The sequence below is a fragment of the Plasmodium gonderi genome (genome assembly GCF_002157705.1).
Source record: "Plasmodium gonderi DNA, contig: Chr05, whole genome shotgun sequence".
NCBI lineage: Eukaryota > Apicomplexa > Aconoidasida > Haemosporida > Plasmodiidae > Plasmodium > Plasmodium gonderi.
The window spans coordinates 1,099,525-1,118,565 of record NW_021628930.1 but is presented as its reverse complement, the minus strand read 5'-3'; the positions used below and the strand labels follow the sequence as shown (position 1 = coordinate 1,118,565).

General features: G+C 32.8%; 2 protein-coding genes across 2 annotated transcripts; one reads left to right on the top strand and one right to left on the bottom strand.

Moving 5' to 3' along the window:
* Positions 1 to 1,068: 1,068 nt before the first annotated feature.
* PGO_052470 (erythrocyte membrane-associated antigen) lies at positions 1,069 to 15,435 on the top strand (the record flags this gene model as incomplete). Its single annotated transcript, XM_028686625.1, has 1 exon — positions 1,069 to 15,435. One exon carries the CDS (start codon positions 1,069 to 1,071, stop codon positions 15,433 to 15,435), a length of 14,367 nt encoding a protein of 4,788 aa, XP_028542426.1.
* A 2,213-nt stretch (positions 15,436 to 17,648) lies between these two features.
* Positions 17,649 to 18,824, bottom strand: PGO_052460 (hypothetical protein, conserved; the record flags this gene model as incomplete). The annotated part of the gene is made up of 1 exon (XM_028686624.1): positions 17,649 to 18,824. One exon carries the CDS (start codon positions 18,822 to 18,824, stop codon positions 17,649 to 17,651), a length of 1,176 nt encoding a protein of 391 aa, XP_028542425.1.
* Positions 18,825 to 19,041: the final 217 nt, after the last annotated feature.

Here is a 19,041-nt window from a genome sequence, read left to right as displayed (position 1 = left end):
GCCCCAATTTGAACGCCCCAATTGATTAAACCGTTCATCACATGCAACTTAGGGGAAGAAAGCAAAATAATAAAAAATAAAATAATAATAAAACACAACAGCAGAAAAATGCACTCCAAACACATTCCCCTTAAATAATTTCCTGCTGAAAGATTTTTCTCTTAACTTTTTTTTCTGTTACACGAGATGTTTTCCCTACCCTACTAGTGTATAGCAAACGGCTGTGGAACTAAATTATAGCAGAAAACGCTCGGCGCAAGATATACATGGGTACATACATACGTACATGCATATATTCCTACCTACATGCATATATACATATGTACATGTATCTGTGTGTGTACGTACATATATACACACAGAGAACGAGCATAATTACGCCTTGACAACAATTATGTATTCCGTTGAACCACATTGTCCTCCAAATGAAAATTTGATGTAAACATATTTTTCACATGTTCGCAAAAGGATGTAAACAAATTTGCATTCCATATTTTTATGGAAAGTGTAAATGAAAAAAAGGGAAAAACAAATTGAATTCTAAAGTTTTGCAGAGGGTTCATTTTTATGCCATTTTGATAAAAAAGAACCAGAACAGGCAGAACAGGCAGAACAGGCAGAAACGGAGAAACGGTAGAAACGGCAGAAACGGTAGAAACGGTAGAAACGGTAGAAAAGGAAGAAAAAGATGACAAACGCGAAAAGATGAAAAATCGAGGAAACAGCTAACAAAACACGAAAAAAATGCTCAACATTGCAAATAAAAAATATAATAATCAATCGAAATATTCAAAAGTATGCAACACATCAAATATCCATTTCTACTGAATGATGAACACATTTTTTGCACATGTTTTCATTTTCACAGAGACGATAAACATTGAATACATATTTTTCTCCTTCACTTCAGTGACGCAAAAAACAATAAGAGGAGGGGGAAAAAAAAAAAAAAAAAAAAAAAAATGACAAGTCGAAGCCCAAACAAAATCACCACATCCATAAACGGATATTTCCAAAACAACAGCTTTAACCATTCGATTGAGATAGTATTCAGATTTTAAATTAATTATGAGTAACTTTAAACGTGGATTACATTCTATTAACCCTGCGAATATCGCTGTTCATAGAAACTGTGGCAACAACAGTGAGATCAACACAGGATCCGATGAAGCAAATCCAAAAGAAATATCACAAGACATACATGTATACATCCATGAACAAGCTCACATCCACCAACACACACACAAATGTGTTTTCAGAAGACATATAAAACATAATTTTGCAGTTACTCCCAATCATAAAGAAATAGATGAACATATGTCAGACGTTTCTCCTATGGATGAAAACACAACGGAAGACATAACAAATGGAAGAAATGAAAAAGGGATTATAGATAATCATAGGAAGAGAAAGAAACCAAAGGAGTGTGAAAAAGCAAAAGGCACACAAGAACAAAAAGTAGACATGTCAACTCAATCAACAGAAGAAATGCAAAATGTGAAAGGCTATGTTCATGACAGCAAAGTTTACGTTCCCCAATGTGATAAATTGATAGGAAAAATTATTACTAAAAAGAAAGTAAAAGGAGGAAAATTCAGAATCATTCCATCCATAGCTGAAAGTCAACATGACGATGTTAGACATACAGTACAAGAGGATTCCCAAAAAGAAGAAGGAGAAGAAGAAGAAGAAGAAAAAGAAAAAGAAACAAATGATGAAAGCGATGGTGTACAATATAACAAAAACAACAGTGACAATCATCAAGGGAGGGAAAATCCAAATGATGAACGTAAAAGAAAACTAAGCATATATAAAAAGAAGATGAACCAAGTTAATAAAATCATTTACAATTTAAATTACTTCAACAGATTTAGTAATCTTGAATTCAGAAAAGGAATATCTCTAAGTAAGAAGCAAAATGAGGAAGAATTGACAAAACAAGGAGAAATGACTTTATTATCCCATCCTTTTACTACTTTCAAATATGAACATAATCAAAGGAAAAAATCGTCATCTAACTGCACATTTCATCCTAAGAAGTTATCTATACACAATGAAGAATGTACAAACAATAATTTATATCAATCAAATGTTATGTGCGAAACTAGTTACAATTTTAAAAGAGGAAAAAATAAAACATTTTCAAATAAAATAGACCCCATTTATCACTCCGATCAACACATCTACGACTACCCATCCTGTGAAGAAAAAAAAACTGATGAAAATCAGAAAAATGACAAAAACGATACCGTCACCAATAATTGTAAAGATGATTCCATCTCGAAACCTCAATCGTGGGTTCTTCCGCAGCTAGCTAAAATCAAGCAAAAAAGCATGGAGCAAAAAATAATTCACAAGTTACCGATTCTTTTAGATATAAAAGATTTCCTAAAGAAGAAGAAGAGGAAGAAAAAAAAAAAAAAAAAAATAGATGGCAGGAATGACGAAGAAAACATGGCTAATCAATTCGGAAAAAGCCAAGTGGGGAAAAGCCAAGAGAACACTACCGTGGTAGATGCAGCGGAAGAACCTACCACAAACACTTACACAAAACATAGTCATACCCAAGAAGTAAACACTTCTTTGGAATCAAAAGAAAAATACAACATTGACTTAAAAAACGGAGTACAAAGGGGAAAGGAGAATAAGCAACATGTCGTACATTCCCATCAATTACTAACTGATGTCATCCCCAGTTTTAAAGATGACACCAACGATAACATCTGTGTAATAAGCACGATCACTTCTAAAAATGACAATGGAGAAGCTGAAATGGTAGAATCACCATCTCTTCACTCATCCAGTGAAACAGGTATTAATAATTATACCATTCATAAAAGGTACCATTTGCATAAAAAAGAAAATACACAATTGGTTAGAAGCTATGATAAATCATCTATTCCTGTTGACTCAAATTTGAACAATCAATTAATTGATAATACACATAGGACAGATAAAACAAAATTAAAAGATGAAACAAATTACATCCATTTGAATAAGCACAAGGAGAGGCAATTAGGTAAAAAATATGATAAAAAAAAAGTACCCTTTTCATATGTTAAAAATGAAAAAAATTCACGAAAAATAAATGTGCAGAATTCGGATGTGATGACAAATCAAGATAATAATACGGAATTTATTTGTGAACATTTAAATAAAAAAGAGAAATTTGAAAATACAAAATCGAATCATGATGTACTTGTATCAATACAAAATAGAAACACTCAGACATGTGACCACCATTTAAGAGACACACCTAGAGCACATTCCTCATCTATCACTTTGTCTTCTTACCTGAATTATGAACTCAGCTTAAATAGAAAAAATAAAAAGATATTTAATGAGATGAAGGATATAATTTTGGATTCACAAGAAGTAAAAACCATTTCAAACGATTTTACCAAAAAGGTAACAAAAAAATGGGATCAAAATTATACCTTTTTTAGATGCACAGATGATTCCACAAGTAGAAATGAATTTATCAATTCTTCAACTTCAAATATGCAGGGAACAATGAACGAAGGAGCTTATGTAAAACAAGTGAACGTGAAGAAAAGTAGTTGTAATAAAAGTGCGAATAACACACCTAGCGATCAAAGGAGGAGACACAAATTGCGTGCGAATTTTCTCGAAAATACATCTGCCATAATCGATATGGTGGAAGATGTAAATAACTCTTTAGAAAAGCACCATTACAAAGAAAAAAATCAATCAGCAATCAGGTTAGAGATTCCACTTTGCGCTGGCTCAAGCGAATTCAGCAATGCGCAGAATTTCACCAGCATAAACGGAACAGCAGAAGCAGAAGCAGACGCATCCACAACAGTAGCAACAAAAAAAAAAAAAAAAAAAAAAAAAGAAGAAAAAAAAAAAAGCAATCAAAATTGCAGTAAAGATTGTGAGCCTGGTTGCAATCTCGATTATATTCGTCATCCAAGTCACAACGAAGAGTGTACAGATAAACACGATGGGGTTACATCTACTGTACAGCACGCCAATCCAAATGAACAAAGTAAAAGAAAGATGCCACCGAGGGAAGAATATTTAATCCCGTTGAATGAGGCTTCCCTTTTAGATGCAAACAAAGAAAATGAATCTTCTACCATCGTAATTGAAATCCATGATATGAACCATGGTGATGAAACAAAACATAGCTCGAAAGAGAAACCAAAAAAAGGATTCAAAAATGGAACCGAAAAAGGTTCAATCGGATCCATATGTCATAAAGATATCAATGATCAGGATGAGGGAATCGTAGGTCCAATTGCCACTAGCCGAACAGATGCATCTAACTCGGGGGATGACAAATCTCACCAGGGCGAACCCAACAGAAATCATTCTATCACGAATCAGTTTAACATCAACCAATTATCCAAGAACAAATGGATCATCAATCAGTCGCAGAATAACCAACCATCGATCCCTCTAAACGACCAAGGGAAAAGAAAAAAATCGAGAAGACAAAGAAAGAAAAGTTATGAACAACTCACGAAAATCGATATAAATGATCAAATGAGGAACAACAATACAGCAGTAAATAATTCCTTCTGTAATGTGAACAATAATTATGCAAATGTTGAAAATGAAGGAGAGACTGCTTTTATCCATGGGTTTTGCGCCTCACCTGATTTGCCAGATGTGGATTATTCAAAAAAATACAAATGTATAAACAAAAATAATATTAATTCAAAAAAATCCATTGCACATGAAGAGCATAACAGTGTTAATGATATAGATTCCCACTTTCCTGCTGTTCATCCTGCATTTGGAAATTATTTTGAGGAAAGCTATATTCCTATGGATCGTGGGTTCTATAGGAACGCAGATGAGAACCGAAATCTCCCTTACAGCCCCAATCAGAGCTACTACAACCACCTGCACAGAGTCGATTCAGAAGATATAACCATGGACAACATGAATAAGTTTGTGTACAGGGAGTATATGAGTTATGTGAATTACATGAATTATATGAATTATCTCAACTTAATGAACCAAATGAATTACATGAGTTATATTTCTCCACAGAATCAGCTAAACTTAGCTAGCGAAACATGTCGTGCAAAGGGGATAAGCAAATTAAGCGGAGAAATAGGAATAAACGAGCTTATCCATGTGAACTCCTCAAACCATGTGAACTTCTCAAACAATGGCAACTTCTCAAACAATGGCAACTTCTCAAACAATGACAACTTCTCAAACCATGGAAACTTCTCAAACCATGGAAACTTCTCAAACCATGGAAACTTCTTAAACCATGGCAACTTCTCAAACCATGGAAACTTCTCACAGAAAGAGTATCGTGAAAATTCGAGAATTGCCAAATCTGTTGCACAGAAAATCCAGAAGAATGGATACAATGTAAAATACACAGATTGGAAGTATAGAAATGATTCCAATTTCAATTACGCTGAAAAAAACAGGGAAATAAAAAAGGAAAGTGTAACACACAACAAGGATGCACACGTAAATGATATGGAATCAAGATTTGCAAATTACACAAAAAATTCAAATTCTGGAAGTCGATTCAATATGTTGAACCTTAGGAACTCTCAAAACAAATTTTTTTCAGAAAAAAAAACATGGTTAGGTAGAGACAAAATAAGTAACATCTATTATAACCAAAAATTTAGCTACGATAATAATCCATCCTATGTGAAACATCACAAAATGAAAAATTTACCAATTAATGGAACCGAATGGAATTACACTAATTTACATAATTCCATAGGAATGAATGAAAATGAAATGAAAGAATTAACAATGGAAGAAACAAAAGAAATGGAACAAGGAGGAGATGGATTAGGATATTATGCCCATAGTTTGTATAATGATGAAAGTAATAATAGTGCTTGTATTTCTGATTGTCAAGATGTTTATTATGGAACATGCAATTCAATTCATAATTCTTACATGGAATATGATAAAAATTACGTACTACACGATGAACATTATTATATGAACAATATGGAATGGAAAGACAACCATACGAATGGAATATGGAGTCCAACATGGCAACCAATAAAGTATGACTCGTTCCTATACAAAGGAATAAATTATATAGAAAGTGATAATAACAGAATGAAGAACACAATCGATGTTTCTTCACACAGTAGTAATCATACAGTCATCACCCCATTGTACAGAATGAAAAAATTTCCTTTTGGAAGAACTAACAAAAGTATGTTTAAACATTTCAATAAACGTCCCCATCATCATCATAATACCATGATGAATGAAAGCGACTACTACCCTGTGAAACAAAACTTTACGTGGAATAATCACATATCAGGAAATAGTTACTCATCTCTAAATGCACAAAGGATGAACCAATTTATCTACAGTGACAAAACTGATTTTCAACTAAACGTACGTATGAACAGAGGGAAAATGAATTTCTTCCATGTGCCCAAGTGTGGCATGTATTCCAAATTGCATATCAAAAAAAAAAAAAAAAATTTCAAAGATGAGCAGGGTGATCCGTATAAACAGTATGAACAGTATGAACAGTATGAACAGAATGAACAGAATGAACAAAATGAACAGCATAAACAGAATGAACAAAATGAACAGCATAAACAGAATGAACAAAATGAACAGCATAAACAGAATGAACAAAATGAACCAAAAAATTGCATACCGAATGGTAGCGGAAACTTATATTTCACAAATGAAACGGACAAATTTAATATCCTGTATCCCTATGAATGTAACAATGCCAAGAATAATTTTCCCTTCACCTACCCTATTTCTCCCAGTGCTTTTTTCTACGATTATCTGCATAGTACAACCTTCTCAAGTGGAAATATGTTAAGAGATTTTCCCACCATTAGCAATTGTGCTGATTTTAAAAACTTAATTAAGGAAAATTACTTCATGAAAAAAGACATGTACAGAAACAAACATGCAAGTTATCTTCATGATGATCATAACACGAATGATATTTTCACAGCAATTTCAAATGAATATGAAAATGTTACCAAACTGTTGAATAGTAATTATCGAAAGGTTAAAAAAAAAGCATCAAAATGTAGTACATCCAAAGATGAAGAATTCATGCGATATCAGGAGCGAATACTTCTAAGTTCTGAACAAATCAGTAAAGATGTAAAAACAGATGTAACAACACATCATAAGAACCAATTGAGGAACGATTCTGACATCATGCCCTGTAAGCAATGGAATAGAAATAAAAATAACTTGAACAATAATTGCAATAATTTCAAAGAAGTAGGAACGAAAGCTGAAAATAACATACATAATAATCTTAAAAAAGAAATTAAAAAGGGAATTGCAATAGAAGGAATTCAGAAAAATAACAAGAAAGAAAAATCAGATTTTATAAAAACGAATAAAGTGGATGAATGTACTAATTTTAACGAAATGTTGAAAAGGTACAACAAATTAAAAAAATGCAATAATGAAAGTGATAAATTGAGAAACACAGAAGAGGGGAACATATTAGATGATGCTACTACCACTATGGATACGTCCATTTGCTTAGTACCTAAATCGAAAAGTAGTAATCCAAAGAATAATACCCCAACAAAAAATAATGCAAAGGAAGTTCAAGATGTAAAAAAAAATAAACCGGGTGCACTGAATGACTATCATGAAGTTTGTAATTATTTGGATTTCGAATCTGAGTGTCCGTTTTCACAACCTTGTAAAGTGCAGCAGAATAAAAAAATGGAAGGAAAAAAAAAAAAAAAAAAAAAAAACCAAGAAAAACAGAGAAGTAAGAAAAGTGAGAAAATTCTGAAAAGTGTGCAGATTAGACAAAACGACGAAAATGCAAGAAACTGTATGGCCACACGAAAACCAAGAAGTCAAAGTTGCATAAGCATAAACTCCTATGAAAAACGCATTACTAATTCATGCCACATCTCTGGAAGAAACACTAGAAGAGGAATGTTGTTAAATGTTCATGATAAAAGGAGTAGGACCCATCATTCAGCTTTTAATTTTAGGAATCACAGATGTATCACTATTAAAGGCGAACAAATCGATGAAGCAGATGAAGCAGATGTAGCAGATGTAGCAGATGTAGCAGATGTAACAGATGAAGCAGATGCAGCAGATGCTGCAGGGGGAGAAGCCCTCCATAGTGTACATGAAGAAAGAACCAATACGGGCAATCTGCTGAAGGAGCGTGAAGAAGACATTTTTCAAATTTTGAACAAAACGGAAGATATGTTAGTAAATTTTCTCAAAAAGGTAAAACCATCAAAGGATATAAAATTAACGAAACGAAATATTTTCATTATATTGTATAAGCTGATAAAACACCTGTTTAATTCAGATATTGAAATATACATAGTGGGTTCTAGTGCATACGGAGTGGATTCTAAAACGAGCGATTTGGATATAGTAATTCAGACCAGTATGTACAACCCAAAGTATGTTCTGCGGAATATATACAACTATATCAATGAAATGAAAGAAAAAAAAAAAAAAAAAAAAAAAAAAAACACGACGAGCTTGACAAACCAGACGAGCATGACAAACCAGACGAGCATGACACACCAGAGGAACACTGCAAACCCGACGAACACTACAAACAGGAGCGATAATTGTTCATTTTATAAGAAAGAGAAAATAAATGAAGACTGTTGTGATGACTACACCACAAATGATAAGTGCAACGTTGCAAATACTACTTCTCTTGACGCAAGTGAATTATCTTTTTTTGATGATGTAGAATTACAGCTAGTAGATTCTGCAAGAGTACCTATATTGACACTAAGAAAAAATAACATAGTTTGTGATGTATCTGTGAACACAAACAATTCTTTGAAGCACACAGAATTTTTTTTAACTCTTTTGAAATATTACCCGAATCTAAAAAATGTAATGAAGATACTTAAACTACTATTGAAAGTAAGAACTTTACCATCAATGAAACAGGGAGGATTGCCCACTATCTTATGGATGATGTTATCTGTTCGTTATTGTAAATTCCACATTGAAAACAGAACCAGTTGTGACACTATACCATATTCCTCAATTCGAAAAAATGACAATGTAAAGGATGAGAATAAGGAAAAACACCTTCAGCATAAGGAGAATAACACATCGCACATATCCCTCAACACACATGAGATAGACAACATGTTCTGTGATCCAAACTCAGTTGATCATCAATGCACAAATGTCGTACAAATGTCTCCAAATCGTTCTCAAGAATGTCTATCATATCGTTCTAAGAGTAGATGTGCATCTAGTGAACTTACTTATCCGTATATTTTAAAAAAAAATTGTACCATAAGGGAACAGTATGGCGATGCTGCTGCTGCTGTTGATGCTGCTAACGATGATTATTCCAGAAAGGGAGAGAATTCACGTCCAAAAGGGAAGAATAATTGCATGAAGTTTAATCATACAGATGAATTTAAATCCAGCACAAAAACAGAAAAGATAAAAAATTACCATTTTGTAAATAACGAATATACAAATTCGTGTAATGAAAATACAGGAAGACGCCCCAAGTATGTCAATTCAAATTACGTAAAAAATCTGAATGAAGTTTCAGAAAATATCACCAATGAGCTGGTTGGGAATATCATGATTAAGGAACAAATGAAAAAAGAAGATCAACTAGATATTCCAGAATCTTTATCCATTAAAAATGATTCATTTGAAAATATTACATCCATTAAAAATGGTTCATTTGAAAATATTGCATCCATTAAAAATGGTTCATTTGAAAATATTGCATCCATTAAAAATGATTCATCTGAAAATACTGCCTCCCTTAAAAATTATTCACTTGAAAATGCTACATCCATTAAACAAAATTCGCTTGACAAAACATTATCTAGTGAAAAAAATTTCACTAATAAAATGGGTGGCCATGGATCACCACTCAAAACGCAATGTAAAAAGTGCTCAAACACTGTGATGATTTCATCAGATTGCACTTTTGAAAAAAGTTTAATAAATGGAACCTCACTTACCAATCCTAAGGAGGGATCTACCAATGGGTCAGGTGCTTCTAAAATTATTAATCACGTACATCACAACTGTTGTGACAATATGAATGATATTTCAGAAAAATATTCTCTTTGCACATCTCAGAAAACAACTGTATCTGTTATACATAACGACAGCAGGAGCCAGGGAGAGGAAAAATATCTTTCAAGTAAAAGAAACCAAAACACTGAAAGGAACAAGTGTCACATCTATGATAGATGTAAATGCAAGGGAGACGAGATGGATATCAACATGGACTTGGAAACAGATACAGACACTCCCAGTTCTGCTGTATCAAATTCCATCAACATGACAAATCCGAATTTGTTAAGATATTATAGGAATTCTAGTGGAAGCTTTTGCAATTTGTCTCAAGAAGAAAAGATAAAGAGGGATCAGAAAAAGGAAGACGAGGGTCGAGATTCGTGCGAAAGGTTAACAAGCCAAATGAGCGAAACAAAACATGAACATGGGAACCAAACAATCAGCGAATTTTCAAGAATGTCCTTATGTCACCTGATAGAAAAAATATTTTCACCAAATAGTTATGATGAATCAATAGACAAATCATGCTGTCATCACTATGTTGAATCGAATAAGCAAATTACGGGAAACTCTAGTGAAGAGTTACCTGAACGTGTGCAGGTCTTTTCCTTGTACTGTACGGAGTCCTCGGATTGTTCCCTTATGCAAGTCACAAAAAAAAAAAAAAAAAAAAAAAAAAAACACAATCGGGAGAAGTTGGAGAAGCGAGAACGAGCACGAGTGCGAAATAGAAACCTTCTAAAAGTGCTGCATAGGAATAGGAAAAGGCTGTCCAAGTTTGAGTGTCCCAGGTGTGCGAAAAGGAACATGTACCATCTCACACTGAGTGATGAGATGAACAAAAATTTCGCACATTCAGAATGCATCATGGATCCGAAAAATTGTAGCAAAAATGGACACAATGGAAAAATTGGGGTAAATCACATAATAGATAAAAGGTGCATAAATGATGAAAATCACAAAGACCTTGTCGAAAAATATCTCATATCTGTGTCACCTCTTTTTTATTCACTTATGATTCTATTTAATGAACTAAATTCTAGAAAAAAATTATCGAAAACGATAAATATCATAGATGAAGAAAAATGTCATCTCAAAAATATAGATGTAGTTAATAAAAAACTTTTATCATCCGTATGTCATGGTGGAGTTTGGGATGAACTTCTCACAGTGTATGATCCTATATACAGTTTTAATTACGAGTCATTTATTAATCAAACCATCACAAATGGGAGGAATTACTTATACACAAACGTTGATGTTGACTTAAATGCACCTGCAGCAGATTTAAAATCATTCAAAAGGATTAATGAAAATTATACCCGACAAAAAAAACAGATAAAAAATATAGAATATATAAATACAAAAGGTACACATTTATATGAAGAAAAATCTGAACAAAATCACGAGCCACATAATGACATCACGTGTTTAAAAACGAAAAAATGTTTGATGCCAGATGAAAACACTAAAATTATTGATAGTCCTAAAAAAGTGAAAAATGGAAATTTTCTAATCACAGATTTTACGCATGTCTGGAAGAGAGACCCAGTCCATCGAAAGGATGAAAGAAATGAAAAAATAAATCTCAAATTTGACTTTGAGAAAAAAAAAAAAAAAAAAAAAAACACAAGTTCATGCACCGTGCCAACTCAGGGAGAAGCAGCTTTATTTTGTTACACATTAGAAAAGAAGCATGAAGAAATGAGTAATAATGAAGCGAGTGAGACGAATGAAACGAGTGAGACGAATGAGACGAGTGAAAAGAATGAATCGAGTGAAACGGATGAAGCGAGTGAGACGAATGAAACTAATGAAACGAATGAAACTGCAAAGAATAGAAGCACATGTGGTTCTAGCCATCCTAGTAATAATGAACAACTTGACGAGGATTTCCATGCGAAGGAGAAGAGCAATACATCAGTTGGAAATGCCATAAAAACGAGCTCTATTACCCTAGGGGAAGACATTAAAAAAGATGAAAAGATTGTTAACACTTGTTCCATTACAACAAACAGTAGCATTAGTAATGTTGACACAAATAGTATGCAAATGGCATCAAATATGACAAACCCATTTTGCCAAAAGGAGGGTGTTAAGATGAGAGCAGAGGATTTGAAAACATCCTCTGAGTACATTCCTCCAGTACATCAGGATGATAACATGAAGGGTGGAATGTCCCAAGTGAGAAGCATATGTGCTGATAGTAGTACTCTTTATCATGATCAACATTTTCCATATAATCGAAATTACAACATGGAACTATTACAAGAATCTATAGTTGGCATATCTAATGTGTATCAAGGATTCAATCAGAGTCAATATCGAAAAGGAGATCGTCAATCTATTAGTGAAAGCCCACCAATGAGAAGAACAGAATGCCACATCAGCAACAATATGCAGACATCTACTACGAATATGCTTTTTGCCAATGTAGTTCAAGGTTCACATTTTTCAACTAACATGTCCCATTTCGAATTAGTGAAATCTAATGTTATTAATTCTAAAGAAGTTATGAACAGTTTAGAAATTCCAAATGACATTTCCCAATTCGATATGATGTTGCATAAGGGAATGTGTAGAAATTATAATAAAACATGTGAAAATCACCTTCTAACATATAAAAATGAAATGAACCCTATATCAATGAAACATAGATGCACCATATCATCGAATAAAAATACTCTTCATTTTAATCACAATGAAAAAAACCAATATACTTCAGACAATGTGATTTTAAAAAATGGGTATATTGGTGACTCCATACAAAAGGTAGGAAATATAGGAAGCATAATTCCGATAAGAAAACACATACAAATGATAGAAAAGAAATATGAACAGAATATAAATTTAGCTGGAAAAGTAAGTAGTGCAACGTGGTTGATATATCTTTATGAGTTGAAACGAGCTAGCTTTTTTATTAACTATTATCTGCACCACTTGCATTTGTTTATTTGTTTTAAGAAATGCATCCAGGGGTGCCATAAGAGAAGGGGTAAAAAAAGAACACAAAAAAATGAAAAGCACCCAGATGATGCACAAAAGAGAATCGAGAAGAATTACGAATCGTTCCAAAACAAACAGTGGATCACAATAAAGGTAAATCCAAAAAAAGAAATTGAAAATGAAAAAAAATCGGTTTGTCAAAAGGAGGGAATTTTTTTTTCAAAAATATCATCGCCAATAATGAATAATATAAATGAGAAGCCCATCATCATTGACAAAAATAACACATTGAATGAACACAGAAAAAAATTGAAAAAGGAAAATTATAACGACCTGAAAATTCAAATGAAAAAAACTAAAAGGAAGCTCGAAAATTTACAAAAATCAAATAATTTGTATCCCAATTGTAAAAAAATGAAAAAAATTTTCAAATACATCTTGCAAAATTTAAAATGTTGTATTCAAGCATTGTTTGAAAGGACAAAAGGAGAAATATATATCCTGCCCATTTGTTCGCAGCTAGAAAATTCGCCATTACATAGAAGAATCATCAGTGACATGCATCTCCAAAGCAACAATTGTGATAATAGTGAAAAGGACAAGCATGATGAAAGAAGTTCCATCCAAAAAGAATCAAAACAGAATAAGCAAAACAGGGATGAGCTTACGGGGAATAATGAAATTGCCAGACATAGTGACTGTAGGAGTAGAAAAATAATCCAAACAAATAAGAAGGAACAGTGTGATAAAACCCTAACAGAGAACGAATTCGCCTTAGTGTTAATAGAAGGAAAACTGGTATTTGTAAAATTTATAAAAATTTGTATTGACAGAAATAAATTTTGGGACGAAAACTTTTTGTGTAGGAGAGACATAAGGACGGTTATTCATGTCAAGGCACTAGACATCCTTTTTATTTCCAAGAGGATGGTTAAAAGGAAGAATGTGAAAAGTGGGAAAAATTGGAAGATGGAAAAAAATGAGAAAAATTGGAAGATTGAAAAAAATGAAAAAAATTGGAGGATTGAAAAAAATGAGAAAAAATTGGAAACTGGCAAAAAAAAACACAACTCGCAGGATTACATCGAATTAGAAGCCCAGAGTGATACAAACACAAATCGAGAGCAAAATCGTATGCCAAGTCAATGCATTAGTCGAAGCACCTCAGAAGGAACCATGGTCCCCAGTGAAGTGTCCAACTTTGATGACATGATAGTGAAAGAACATTCGACAGATGACTGTGCAAGGGGCGTGAACAAAGGGACATATTTGAACCGTTTGCCAAAGGCAACTAATGAGAAAATTAGGAAAAGAAATCATACCATTTCAGAGTTAAATAAGAACATAAAAGGGTCACATACTAATGATACGAGGGACTGGGCAGAAGAGAATCGATACAACATCGGGAAAGATAACATCATAGGAAATAACATCATAGGAAATAACATCATAGGCAACAACATCATAGGCAACAACATCATAGGCAACAACATCATAGGCAACAACATGAGGAGGGTGAAATTGTGGGATTATAAAAAACAAAAATTAAAAGAAAAATGCAGTAATTTCATTTACAATGCGAAAAATAATTATATTGGTCTTTTGCTAGAACAAGAAATAAATAACCGTGATAACATAATCACGAAGGGGAGAAATATCCAACCATCTATTGAGAATCCAACTAAGAACCATGTTGAGGTAAACAAATTGGTAGAAGAATATGAGCACAATGGGGAAGGGAAAGCACATGGGACTAAGGAACTGAATATGAGAGACAATACATTCCTAATCAACCCATGCAATGTCGTAACGAGAGTTAATGTAAAAACGGTTTACATATCTAGAAGGAACATTAGTGATACCTTAAAAAGTATCATATTTGAAAGTACTACCTTAAAGGAGGGAGAAATCAAGAATATATTCAACGTGCAGAAAAAGCGAATTGCCAGGGTTGATGCTGAAAAATCTTGCCATGAACAATCCCATCACAGTGAAAAATCCTTAAATGATGAGGAGCAAAAAAAGGATTTACAAATGAAGCAACAGAAAGGGCTTGCAAAAGATGATGAGGACGATGATAATATGTTTTGCATCAGAATAATTCCAAGAAGTGAGGTTATGAGATACAAAGAGTTAGTACGAATTACTAAAAATAGCCCCTTTTATCACAAAAATGCGAAAAATATTTCAAATAACACCAACCCTCCCTTACAACAACCTGTCAGTTTGTGTAACTTTTGTATGACCAAGGGAATATTTAATGTAAAAACAAATCACTTTACATTGACTCACATGCAAAATGATGTAGCAAAAGATGTTATTTACTTTCTCTGCCACGTGTTGTATGCAAGAATGCACTCCTTTTTATCGCTCCCAGATGAGACAAAGCAACAAGTGGGGAGAAATAAGCTTGGTGTGATAAAAGGAGAGAACCGGTTGATGAGATATTATAAAAATGGTGATTTGTCGAATTGAGAAGACCCCCATGCGCTTCTCTCTTTCCCTATGTTGCTTGTTCTGTAAAGCACATTGGTTCGAGGAAATTGAACAAAAATTGTAAGGTATATACATACATTAAGGGGAAGGAAAAAATCAGACTCGCACATTTGTATCTTGAACATAGCGGGAAATTCCAATTTGTGTTTGTATTTGTGCTTGTGTTTGTATTTGTGCTTGTGTTTGTATTTGTGCTTGTATTTGTGTTTGTATTTGTGTTTGTATTTGTGTTTGTATTTGTGTTTGTATTTGTGCTTGTGTTTGTGCTTGTGTTTGTATTTGTGTTTGTATTTGTGTTTGTATTTGTGTTTGTATTTGTGTTTGTATTTGTGTTTGTATTTGCGCTTGTGTTTGTATTTAAGAATAAATGTGCATTTTTTAGCTCCGTTTTTTGGTATGTGTGCGTTAATTTAGTCGTTCAGTAGTTCAGTCGTTTAGCTGATTGGTTGTTTTTTTTTTTTTTTTTTTTTTTTTTTTTTTTTTTTTTTTTTTTTTTTTTTTTTTTTTTTTTTTTTTTTTTTTTTTTTTTTTTTTTTTCCCAATTTTTTTTCTTTTTTTTTTTTTTTTTTTTTTTTTTTTTTTTTTTTTTTTTTTTTTTTTTTTTTTTTTTTTTTTTTTTTTTTTTTTTTTTTTTTTTTTTTTTTTTTTTTTTTTTTCTGTCTTTCTGTTTTTCTGCTTGCTTGTGTTATTATTTTATTTTTATTTGTTCCCAATTTTTCTTCCCTGCTTGAGGTATTGTCCCATCCTGCAATTTTTGTTTCCCGCGCTGCCAACCTGAGATCTTTATATATACACATGCACATGCACATATATGTACTCATATGAGAACCCCCGTGTAAACCCAATCGACCTTTTGTTTCTTCCTTTTTTTTGTCAAATTTATGCACACCAAAAAAATTCATCCTTCAAACGAAATTAATCGTTTATGAACACTTCTTCCATGTGGAGTGCTTTTCCCGAGAACCAAAAAGAGGTGGAAAAAGCAGGAGAAGAAGAAAAAAAAAAAAAAAGAAAAAAAAAAAAAAGGCCTTACCATATATTGTGGACAATACCAAAACGTCGAAATGACAGTTTAAGTGACAATTTAGTTGACAATTTAGGTGACAATTTAAATGCCTTGTTTTTTTGTTTATTTTATTTTATTTTTTTTACAATGTCGCGCTTCGGGTAATAAAAAGCTTTTCTGTACAAAATACCTGAACAAGTTGAGTCAGGCTTTGAAGTCGCTTAAAATTGTCTTAATAAAAAAAATAAACATGTCACAACACACACACATGGCATGTTAGAGAAGTGGAATATATCGAAAATTGAAATATAATTTTTACACGGCTTTTTTTCTCATTTTGTATGGTTATATAATTTTTATATTATTATTTTCACCTATTTGTGTTCTTAAAAAAAATTTTTTTTTTTTTTACAACAGCGCAATGACTATTTCAAAATTGAGAAAAAGTAAACAAAATGCAAGTACGAGGGAGTAACATCCGTGTATAATTATGTGCATATGCATATATGCACGTGTGTAAACGCATAAGTCAAAGATTCACGTGTGAAAAAAAATATGAGTCATATATTCACGTGTGCACATGTGACACATCATTTCTTCTCTTTCCTTTCAGCAGCTTCAATGGAGCTAAATTTTAATCACTTAAAAAAAATAAAATAAAATAAATAAAAATAATACAAATGTTCACATGTTCATATACCTATGTAAACACACATAACAATAAAAATAAATAAGTAAAACCCTCTCTACAAATTATTTCCAATTTATTTATCCATCTATGCAAATTTCCCTAATCTCCCCCCCGCCCCTTTCGTTTTCCTCGTTTAATTTAGATCTTCGGGTAAAGGTCATTTGTCTCTCCTTCTGCTTCTCCTTCTGCTTCTCCACCTGCTTCTCCACCTGCTTCTCCACCTGCTTCTCCACCTGCTTCTCCACCTGCTTCTCCACCTGCTTCTCCACCTGCTTCTCCACCTGCTTCTCCACCTGCTTCTCCACCTGCTTCTCCACCTGCTTCTCCACCTGCTTCTCCACCTGCTTCTCCATCCCATTAGCAACTCTGTATCACTGACGTTTTTTTTTTTTTTAGCGTACGTTTCCCTTCCGTGTTCATAACTTTTGTGCAGCTTTTTTGCATACATTCCACACAAAACAACTGTGTATGGCCTCAGAACAAACTCCTTAAAGGCTACAGCACACGCTTGTTGGATACCAAATTCTTAATGTAATATATGGTAAACAAAGACAAAAATATAAGCACGAACAATTTGATGAAGCAATAGAGAAAAGCTTTATTGGTTATTTTTTTCATTTTCTCTATATGTGACATATGCTTTGATGATAAATATTTGATTTCGTTTTTTAATTTTTTTGTTTCAGAAACAATTTTATCAATAAAATTCGTAAAGTCTTTTATATGTTCCGATTTTAATGATGGACTTTCTCCTATACCCAAAGCAACTGTTGTAAGTTTTTTCCCTACCCATTTGCTATTTTTTAGTGTAATTGTGTATATTCCATTTTTTTCTGTGTAAAAATAAAATATCCCTTCACTAGCCTCCTTCTTATATATTATGGTTCCATCCGGGTCTCTGATAAAAAACTGAATTTTATTATCATCTGATTCATTGTTTGAATAAAAAACTCCTCTAAAATATGTGTTAAAGCTAGTTATTTCTTCAAAAAGGTATTCTTCAGAATTTCCTTGTATTTCGAATGTTAATAAAGTAGATGGTTCGAAATTCTGCATATTCTTATTCCATATATTTGTCAAATCATCATCACTATCAAGTGTCTCTTCATTATCAAAATATTGGTAATCATTAGCATTTGGTTTCATATCATTATAACCCCGACTATTATCAAATTCGTCAAAGTCGTCATAAAAATTGTTATTTCCCTCATCAATTTTTCTTCCTCCTGCGCTTCCTCCACCTTTACCATAATTCTCATATTCGTTTTCTTCATTTTCGAAATCATTTTCATGAAACATTTTCTCAAATTTGTTCAATTCATCCATAAAGTTATATTCGTCTTCATTATCCACTGTCTTCTTAGAGCCTTTATCAAAATTGTTATTATTGTCATTTCTGTTTTTTTCCTTTTCCTGGCCCTTCCCACTACTACCACTTCCTTGAACTTTCTTTTTCCCTCCTTTTGGAACTGATGATTTATTATTATTTCCACCATTATTTTTGTTCATATCATTCTTCCCACTTTCCATTCCTCCTTTTCCTTTTGCATTTTTCGAATTCCTATTATTATTATTATTTCTAGCATTGTTGTTTGACCATACCTTGTCTATCCCAAATTGTGAAAGTAGTACTACCAAAAGTATAACAACAAGAGCACAGTTCCTACGCATTTTCATTTTTTTTTTTTTTTTTTTTTTAAACTATATCTTTTATCTATCTGTAACCTTTTCTCTCCCTTATATACATCCTTCGCTACCCCCAGGTGAGATGCAAAAGTTGCAGCAAATCAAAAGCACGACAAAGGGAAAACGTACCTCGAAATTTGCGACCATGCAATCTTGAGATGTTCAAATGGTTGAGGTGTTTGAGATGTTTAAATATTCATAT